The sequence below is a fragment of the Triticum aestivum genome, chromosome 7B, assembly GCF_018294505.1.
Source record: "Triticum aestivum cultivar Chinese Spring chromosome 7B, IWGSC CS RefSeq v2.1, whole genome shotgun sequence".
Lineage (NCBI taxonomy): Eukaryota > Viridiplantae > Streptophyta > Magnoliopsida > Poales > Poaceae > Triticum > Triticum aestivum.
The window spans coordinates 711661442-711671668 of NC_057813.1; the positions used below are offsets into that span (position 1 = coordinate 711661442).

The 10227-nt window shown below is 42.7% G+C and overlaps 1 protein-coding gene across 1 annotated transcript; it reads right to left on the reverse strand.

Moving 5' to 3' along the window:
* Positions 1 to 6902: 6902 nt before the first annotated feature.
* LOC123162269 (uncharacterized) lies at positions 6903 to 9792 on the reverse strand. Its single transcript, XM_044580044.1, has 4 exons — positions 8737 to 9792; positions 8115 to 8308; positions 7749 to 8028; positions 6903 to 7146 (listed from the first exon to the last, which is right to left on the reverse strand). The coding sequence occupies exons 1-3, from the start codon at positions 9751 to 9753 to the stop codon at positions 8025 to 8027; spliced, it is 1215 nt and encodes a 404-aa protein (XP_044435979.1). The 5' UTR covers positions 9754 to 9792; the 3' UTR covers positions 6903 to 7146; positions 7749 to 8024.
* Positions 9793 to 10227: the final 435 nt, after the last annotated feature.

Sequence of the window (10227 nt, forward strand, 5' to 3'; positions counted from 1 at the left end):
TACTAGGCGTGCCCCCCTGTCTCGTGGGCTCCTCGGGCGTCCACCGACTTACTTCTTCTTCCTATATATACCAACGTACCCCGAGAACATCAGAGGCAACCACGAAAAACTATTTCCACCACCGTAACCTTTTATATCCACGAGATCCCATCTTGGAGCCTTCGCCGGCGCTCCGCCGGAGGGGGAATCGACCATGGAGGGCTTCTACATCAACACCATAGACTCTCCGATGAGTTGTGAGTAGTTTATCACAGACCTTCGGGTCCATAGTTATTAGCTAGATGGCTTCTTCTCTCTCTTTGAATCTCAATACCAAGTTCTCCTCAATCTTCTTGGAGATCTATTTGATGTAACTCTTTTTGTGATGTGTTTGTCGAGATCCGATGAATTGTGGGTTTATGATCAAGTTTATCTATGAGAAATATTTGAATCTCCTCTGAATTCTTTTATGTGTGATTAAATTATCTTTGCAAGTCTCTTCGAATTATCAGTTTTGTTTGGCCTACTAGATTGATCTTTCTTGCAATGGGAGAAGTGCTTAGCTTTGGGTTCAATCTTGTGGTGTCCTTTCCCAGTGACAGCAGGGCAACAAGGCACGTATTTGTTGCCATCTAGGATAAAAAGATGGGGTTTTTATCATATTTCATGACTTTATCCCTCTACATCATGTCATCTTTCTTAATGCGTTACTCTGTTCTTATGAACTTAATACTCTAGATGCATGCTGGATAGCGGTCGATGTGTGGAGTAATAGTAGTATATGCAGGCAGGAGTCGGTCTACTTGTCACGAACGTGATGCCTATATACATGATCATGCCTAGATAATCTCATAATTATTCGCTTTTCTATCAATTGCTCGACAGTAATTTGTTCACCCATCGTAATACTTATGCTATCTTGAGAGAAGCCACTAGTGAAATCTATGGCCCCCGGGTCTATCTTTTATCATATAAGCTTTCAATTTACTTTTATTTGCATCTTTACTTTTCCAATCTATACCATAAAATACCAAAAATGTATTTATCTTGTCATATTATCTCTATCAGATCTCACTTTCACAAGTGGCCATGAAGGGATTGACAACCCCTTTACTGCGTTGGTTGCGAGTTCTTGTTTGTTTGTCTAGGTGCGTGGGACTTTTGAGGAGCCTCCTACTGGATTGATATATTGGTTCTCAAAAACTGAGGGAAATACTTACGCTACTATTGCTGCATCACCCTTTCCTCTTCAAGGAAAACCAACGCAAGCTCAAGACGTAGCAAGAAGGATTTCTGGCGCCGCTGCCGGGGAGGTCTTCGCTCAAGTCAAGACATACCAAGTACCCATCACAAACTCATCTCCCTCACATTTACATTATTTGCCATTTGCCTCTCGTTTTCCTCTCCCCCACTTCACCCTTGCCGTTTTATTCACGCCCTCTTTCCCAATCTCCTCTCACTTTCGCTTGCCCTCTTTTTCCTCCTCGCTTTTGTTTGCCGTTATGTTTGAAATTGGGGAGATTATCGTCGATATGGACAATAATGATAACATGTAAAATTCTGATGCTCCTGTTGAAGAACCCCTTATCTTGCATACTAAAAAGTTCTGAATCGGTAGTGGTAATATTATTGGAAAAGGGGTTATTCAAGATTTCTTTACTTGTGCTGATGCTTTACCTTCTATGAGTGGTTCTATTCTTCATAGAACTAGTAGTCTTGTGGATGCTATCACCATGCTTGTAGTTGATCTTGAAAGACAATTTATGCATATGCATCCTTGCGTACAAAGAATTTTCCTGGAATTTTCCAATATTCAGCATTCTTCTGTTAAGCGCGCCGCTACTATCTTTTTGGCACATGAGTTTAGATTTATAATAAAAGAGGCCAAAGAAATCTTTGCGCACTATAGGGTGGACGCCGCCCGCCCTCCCATAGAGGCGATCCTCTTTGATCAAGAGGAAATTAGGCGTTTTCAATCTTTGGACTATGTTGCTTTTAACGAAAACCTTAGAAAAAAGGTTCCTACCAATGTCCTAGTTGATAGAATTTCCGAACTTAATAATGATTTTACTCTTCGAAACAATGAGCTAGGATACTCTCTTGAGTATAGGCTCACGAAGTTCTGCCAAAAGAATGCTTATAATGATGAATTAGTTGTGCAATATGAAGGGCCAAAGGGGAACCCATACCTCCTGAGATCGATCTTGGGGACTTTTGTCCCATTAAATTTAGCCCTTTTGATTACTTTTGCTTGCCTCAAAGAAAACTTGCTGCTGAACGTAGAGAATATGAGATGATTTTTCGTGATCCATCTTATTATTATGGCACTACTTAGATCTATCCTCGCTTTTATGCCTAGCTAGGGGCGTTAAATGATAGCGCTAGTTGGGAGGCAACGCAATTTTCTTTGTGTTTTTTTGCTTTTGTTTCTGTTTAGTAATAAATTTTGCATCTACCTTCTGTTTAGATGTGTTTTAATGGTTTAATTAGTGTTTATGCCAACTAGAACCTATAGGATAACATATGGTGATAGTTAATTTGATTCTGCTGAAAAACAAAAACTTTTCGCGCATAAAAATACTTTTAGTAATTCACAGAAACGTGCTTTTGCGTTGATTCCTTTTGCTGTAGATCAATAGACAAATTTGCTAGGACTTCCTATTTTGGTAGAATTTTTGGAGTTCTAGAAGTTTGCGTTAGTTACAGATTACTACATACTGTTCTGTTTTTGACAGATTCTGTTTTTCATGTGTTGTTTGCTTATTTTGATGCATCTATGGATATTAAAATAATTTATAAACCATAGAGAAGTTCAAAAAAAAATGTTCACATATTCAAAAAATGTTCTTGTCTCCGGTTTTATTCAGGAATTGAAGACATGTTGGTACTTTGTCAAAATATACATCAAGAAAAGTTCACCCCAGAAACTAATTCATATTCGCTACAATAGCTACTTTCGGTTTGCTATAGTACTAGTTCTGGTTCGCTACAGTAGACCATTCCGATTCTACGTTGATGTTTAGTTCTTTAAGCTATGCACTGCCTTATTGACAATAATATTTGCTTAGCTGGATTGGCTTGGAGCGTGTTATAGTACACAGTTGGTCTCCTGTTCGAATCCTCGGTTGCGCACGTTTCCTTTTCCTGCTCTCTTTTTCGTCCCGCGCTAGAACTCGATGGGCCGACCCAGTCAGACTTACTCTCTGTGCGTCATGCTGACAATTTGACGCAAAGGGCGTCAAATAGGGGCTCCCAGGTCTGGGAGGTGCGCGCGAAGAGATTTCTGTTCCGTGTTTCAACCGAAAAAAAACTGAGTTTCGTCAAGAGATTTCTGTTTCATTTGTTGGCAGAGATGGGCAGGTCGTTTCCGATTAGTGTTTTGTCCATTTTATTAGTTTGGTTTTATTTACAGCCTACCATCACAAGATTATATGTTATTACTCTAGAAAATATTATAGATTATTGTTAAATTCTTCTCTAAGCCATAGTGTCGTCTTTTAAAACGTCTAAAAAATCGTGGCTACATATCTACACATGAAAAAAATAAAGAATGTGATCCACCTCTAAAGGTGAAATTTGTGACGCTATGCACATCATCCTAAAAAGTGTCTCTACATAATAGGTACTTCCTAATGTAGAGGCGAATAAAAAAGCGTCTTAGAAAAAGCGTACCTACTGACATGTTTTGTTGTAGTGTCAATGTGTTGATATTATGATGTGTTGTAATTCTCCCTTGGTGATGTGCAAACCACTATTGCGTATCACTTCACCTTTCTCGGCCCAGAAGAGAGCATTATTTGATAAATTTTCTTAGGATGGATCACTGGAGTGACAAATATTAGTGTGTCCTAAGTTTGTTAATTACTCCCTTCATCGTACTATGCGAGACGTTTTTGCAAGCTGTGTTAGCTTGCAAAAACATCTTATATTATGGGATAGAGGGAGTATTTCATACGGATTTATCAGGGATCCAGAATTTTAATGATGGTTAGATGTTATGTTATTTATTCGCCTGTATTTGTGGATGCTTGCATTGCGGGTATAATCAAAAGTATGTATTTTGTAAGAACAATACATAAGTTCGGCTTCACCACACAACACTTATCAAAGCAATCAAAGTTAGTATTACTGGAACTAGGTGAAAATATCATGTCGTCCTCGAGAATGATTTGACCCATATAAGTAATATCACCAGCTTGTCATTAGCGCAATTTAGAATTGGGCCACCTGCTGCACTGTTACACTTTTATTGCAATCTAGATTCTCCCATTTATTCTTTTGATCAAACAAACATACAAATAGTCTTGAAACTTTTGCAGTTATTTCTTTCTATCAACCAATTTCTTCTACTCCCCATTGGGTTCGACACCCTACTTATCCAAAGGATCTAGAATTGATCCTCTATATATGTGGGTTATTTTCCACAGAATATTAGAGTTGGTTGGGTATGAAGTTTTTCATGCATACCAATTATATGAATGTTCCCCCGACCAACTTCCAAGTACAAAAATCCAGCACTTAGTTTTAGCGACAATGACAATGGTGAGACAAGTTTTTGTTTATGTTAATTTTTGTAGTAACCATAACAATTATTGTTATTTTTTGCGAGAATCATGATAGGATGATCATGTGCCATAAAATCTTGTACAAGGACGAGCATCGGTAAAAGGTGGCGGTGCTAGCAAGCGAAGCAAGAGAGGTAGTTGCAAGATGTAGTTCAGAGAAACTGAGTTTCATGCGTGAGCTAATCAAGAAAAATGAAGCCATGTTGCATGAAGGAGGTGGAACGTCACAAGAAGGAGGCTCATGAGGCGGACATGCATTGGAAGGGGGAGATAGGGGGAACACTATGCAAATACAACAGAAGAAGGTGACAATGGTAAACGGAAGTTGTCCTTTTTGACTCAGTAGAATTTAGTTGTAGTTTTGAGCCTTTGGTTCGATCTTAATTTTAGTTATATATTTTAATTTCAACATTCGTTTGTATCTTAATTTGAGTTATGGTATCTCATAATGTATCTTATTTCCCATTACTCGAAATAAATGTGAACATAATTATGGAAAACAAATAGTGGTTGTGTATAAGACCGCCAAAAAAATCTGCAGATGACATCACATATCCGAGAATAAACACGTCATAGGGAATCTAGATTTTGCGGTCTTCCGCCACCCCCTATGATAGAAAGACAAAAAGAGTTTTGAGCGTGCGCGTCCCTTGGAGCTCCCACTTTTGCAACAAGCCAATGCAGCAGGTTGCTTCTGCCAAAGGATATGGTGGGAAGTACTATCCGCCATTGGCGATGGCGGGAGGAGACATGTGTCACTTGGTTGCGCTTCGGCCAGTGGCATTTTTGCCAATCTCGTCGATATAGGTGTTGTTTTGTAAATTCCATTGGGTAGAGGGGCATTATTATACGAACTTCCATACATCAGCCTCTTTCTTGTCGGCGGCCTTGAGTGCCTTACTAAACCCTAGAGTTTATCTCCTCCTCCACCCCAACTCGCCGCTGCGGCAACAAACCCAGTTTCCTCTAGGCGACTTGAGTGGCTTCCTAAACGTTGGAGGCCTCGACCTCATGTCCACCTCCATGGCCCTCCATAATTGGCATTGACGACTATCGTGCAAATGATTAGCTTGCACTAGGAAGCCATTCTATTGGTGGCATGTGGGTTTGCAAGCGGCGCAACCGTGGCTTCAGCCATTGACAACATGCACTTCTTTCGCGGCAGACATGTATAGATCGTATTTTGATAGGACCGTGGTAATTGATGGAGGAGCTTACATTTGCCATTCTTTATTGGATTCCAAAACTGACGCCTCCTGATTTTTGTGGTCTAGACACTTGACTCATTTTTCCTTGTAAAATTATGCTTATTTGGAGAGGCTGAAAGGTTTGACTTTCCTTCTCAAGAAAAGAGTTCTAACCATTAGATTTACCAAGACACAACTCCAGCAGTAAAATGGAAGATGCATTGTACCTCCAAAGCTACCGTAATGTCCGAACACTTCTTGGATTTGGCTAGACCTCAGAATTTATCCTACTACGTGGGGCACATATCTCGAGGAGGGAACCACATGAGAGACACAATCGAGCGCCAATTTAAGGGAGTTGAAAATGCCGCTGCGAAAGATGACTTGGTGAAGACTGGCCCAAAGAACATCATGGCACTAGCGGGATAGGACGCTGATGCGCATGGTGGTGGTGATGCATCCGATGAAAGAACGCAATGAAGAGTAGGTCTTCAAGGAGAGTGCTGAGGCGGTTCGCTTCGTAGCTTGCACTATCACGCTCTTGGGTGGAACTCTAGGGCCCTAATCTAACCTCCATCGAAGGCTAGATCTCAACTCTGATGGAGTGACAAAGCCCTAGAATTTTGGACTCGGGTTCTAGCTATGCTTCCAGTACCAGGTGCGATGCAATACCGATGCAGTAGACTAGTGGAGCAAAACACTACTCTTTAGCAAGTGCCAGGTTCTTCCAACAATCCCCTTTCATTCCTTTTGTCTACACAATAATGTGAGTTTTAGCAAGACATGGGCTGTCTACACACAAGTTGCCTGGTTTTTTAATGGGAAGAACCTAGGAAGTTCGTGCTCATTGTCTCCGCTTAGTGCCCGCTGTCCGGTGTGTCACCGAGAGGCATCGACGGAAGGGGGTAACAGAGGTGGCGCTAAGGGCAAGGTCGACCATAGCAACAAGAGGTGGCAATGAGATCACACATGGCGTTAGATGGTTAATAAGTGACAAGTGGCGGCGATGAGATCGCACATGTCGGTAGATGGATCTGTGGATGGTGGCTGAAATGAAAATACCAGAGGTTACACTAGTGGGAAAACCCATATAGGTGTAGATAATTAGTGGCGCCGGCCCCAAATGGGACGCCGCTGGTATTTTGGTAAAATGTAATAGAACATAGGGCAATCAAAACAGCAGGTTTAACATAATATTCATAGGTTGAGTGCATTGAAACCAATCAAGATTTAACTGAGCTCCATATAAAGAGCTACAATACACTGGTAATACAACATGCACATGATAAGTTCAGAATGGGTAATTGATTGTTCAGAATGGGAAAAGGATGATTTTTTGTCGATGAGCACTTGAATCCGCCAATGTAAGGACATGAATCATGTCAATGGATAAATTAGGCCGCCATGCATTAGCCCTGCAAAAGAGACATATTGAAACCTAGCTCCAGTAAGTATCGCCCCATGCAATTGTAGAATTGTTATATGTGTAATGATTGTTGTCACTCGCAAATAAAATGCAATACATGTTGACAGCAGGAACAAATACCACGGTACATGCTAAACAAAATCTCACTGGAACTAAATAACATGTGCAAAATTGGATGGTCAATAAAATCAGATGATACCACTTCACCTATAGACTATAAATTTGAATACAGACACAACAGAAGGGCACGGTAAACAGAGGAATGCAAAAGGGCAAAAAACGTAAGGAAGCCTACACACAAAAACAAATCTTATCACCAACTCTAGTATATATCCAGAGCTTATATTTCTGTAAAAATGAAGGTGTGGGCACACAAAATCGGATAAATATAGCAAGATAAATTAGCCAATAACTGGGATACATGCACAACTAAACTCTAATTGGGATGTCAATACTACCACATTTCAACCACCCTAACCATGAAAAGGACTGAAAGATTAGGTTTCGAGAAAACTAACAAGAATTAACATTTACTTTTCTATTTCATATATATAGGAGCATGCTGATCTTGGATGCCGAATAAATACTCACTCGAGCTCTCATAAACATAGAATTCCACTGAAGAATAGGTGTTGCAGATGTCATATATTTTAGTGCTTCCACTATTATTAGATGAGGCCTCCGGTGAACGTTGCAGTATCATCTTTTTAAGCACTGGTGCACATTTGAGTATTAATTTCAATAAATCAAACTCATGTTCCTGTCCTTCGAAGCCATTGATTTCCACTTCTTCAAGAGCAGTTAAGGAGATTGTTTGAGATCTCCAGTTTGTGGGTTGACATGAACAGTTTGACGAGCATTTTCCTTTCAGCTAAAACCAAAAATTAAATGTAAATTACTACTACACAGTGTATTATTGAGATATAATAGTATGAAAGGGGAGAACTAGTTACGTACCGCGATCTCTCTAGGACGATCTTAAGCCTCTGTATACCTCTAGAAATACGGGTGATCCCAAGGAGATGAAACACCAGTGCTCCAAAAACATGTCCGGCTTTGAGGAGACGTAGCTCCAAAAGAGAGAAATCAGCAACCAGGTGCTTCTCTATCTCCTGGGCAAAGTTGTCTTCATTGGAAGTAAACCAGGAGCTCTGAAAAAACATTCACAGGATATACATATATCATTTGTACAATTCTGTCTAGAGATAAAAAGAGACAAAAATATTTTTTCAAAGGTAATCCCGGCATTGCCACTTTGCTGGTTCCGGTAAATTAAAGTGAGTAAATTGAGATGAGTGGATGATACATACTCCCTCCGTTCCTAAATATAAGTCTTTGTAGACATTCCACTATACATCACATTCGGATGTATGTAGATGCATTTTAGAGTGTAGATTCACTCATTTTGCTCCGTCTGTAGTCCACATAGTGAAATCTCTACAAAGACTTATATTTAGGAAAGGAGGGAGTACATGGGAGGCAGAGCCGCAGAGGCACTAATGTGGATTGAAAAATTGCCACTTTGCTAGTTCCAGTAATAAATTGAGTAAATGGAGATGAGCGGATGATAGATACATACATTGGAGGCAGAGGCACTAATGTGGAGCGAAGAAGGAAGCTGCCCCTGTGTATTTCCTGTGTGTAGCCACAACTTCTGGAGGCTCCAACGACCAAACCGGACGATGCTCCCGTCCCCCAAATACCACGAATGCCACGAAACCTTCTCCAGCATCGGCGCCGAGACGGAGAAGCTGCTGACCAGCTTGTATGTGCCGAAGGACACCGTGAGTCGCTTCAGCAGAGGGGCGACGATGTCGACTGCATCTGCGTACATTATGCTGCTTTCAAGGAAAAGTTCCTGCAGCAATGGCAGGTGGAGTGAGATCGACCCGTTCTGGACAAGTCCGAAGCCATCGTTGACAAACTTGAGGCTGAGCACGAGGAGGTGCGGGCATCGGGGGAGCAAGCTGTGGAGGCCGCCCAGGCCGTAGGAGATGGACAGCGTCCGGAGCGCGGTGAACTCGCCGTCGGGGCAGTAGAAGAGAAGCCTTTCCATCATGAGAGATTTGGTCCGCTGGAAGCACGGCAGCCGGACGAGGTTCCGCCGGTCTTGGAATTCTACGCCCCACGGGAAGCTGAGGACGATCTCCTCCGGCTCCAGCCGCACAGCGGCACGGAGCAGCCTGGTGGCCGTGGTGCCGACGGGTCCGGGATGTCTGATGCTGCTGGGGATGCGGACTTCCAGGAGGGAGACCGCGGCCGCGGCCGGGGGGCCACGGACACGGCCGAGCGCCGCTGCAATCGACGGCGCGAGGTTGTTGAAGGAGATTTGGCGGAGATGCGTCCAGAGATCGCGCCACCGGCGCGAGAGGACGCTGGTGCGAGCGGCGGTTGCAGCGCATCCCATGAGGGTGAGGATTAGGAGGAGGAGCTCCTGCGGGAGGAAGCTGATGTGATCCGGCTCGCCGCCACCGCCTCTTGGGCTACACAGCTGCGGCTGCGCGGAACGCAGGCGACGCCCCGGCCTCACCTCCATCGGAGCACCAGCAATCTGCGGGGACGAACGGAGTCGACGACGCCCGGATCTTGACTCCATGGAAGGGAAGGCAGCTTCGCCAAGCAAAACCAAAGCCCACGGTTTTCCCTCTTTTGGAACTGAAACCCCGGTGTGTTTGGGTCCCCACCCAGCTTTTCAGCCGACCATCTTTATTATATACACTTTTTTCTTTTCAGACCAGCATTTCCCAAATAATATCGAATTCCAATTTCTGGTGCAAAACATACTCATCGGAGGCTTTAGATAATAAATGAAGGCTAACCCTCTTCTTTCAAACCAACAGAGAAACGACTCGATTCCCGCGCAAATGTTCGCGCATTGGTGTGGTATTTCGCATTGGCGCGAACGTTCCCGAGCAACCTACCAAATATCTACGCTTTTGGTGGAATCCTGGGAGAGCCATACCGTTTTTTTTAGTTTGTACCCCCTCCGCCGATGAAATTGATAAGACTACCTCCACTTCGTGCAATTAGTAAAAATGCCCTGACAGAAGTGTGGCCAGGCGAGATGTAT

Coding starts and splice junctions, on each gene's coding strand:
- LOC123162269 (XM_044580044.1), bottom strand. CDS start 9,753: ATGGAGTCAAGATCCGGGCGTCGTCGACTCCGTTCGTCCCCGCAGATT. Junction 8,309..8,736: donor TTAGTGCCTCTGCCTCCAAT/GTATGTATCTAT, acceptor ATGTTTTTTCAG/AGCTCCTGGTTTACTTCCAA.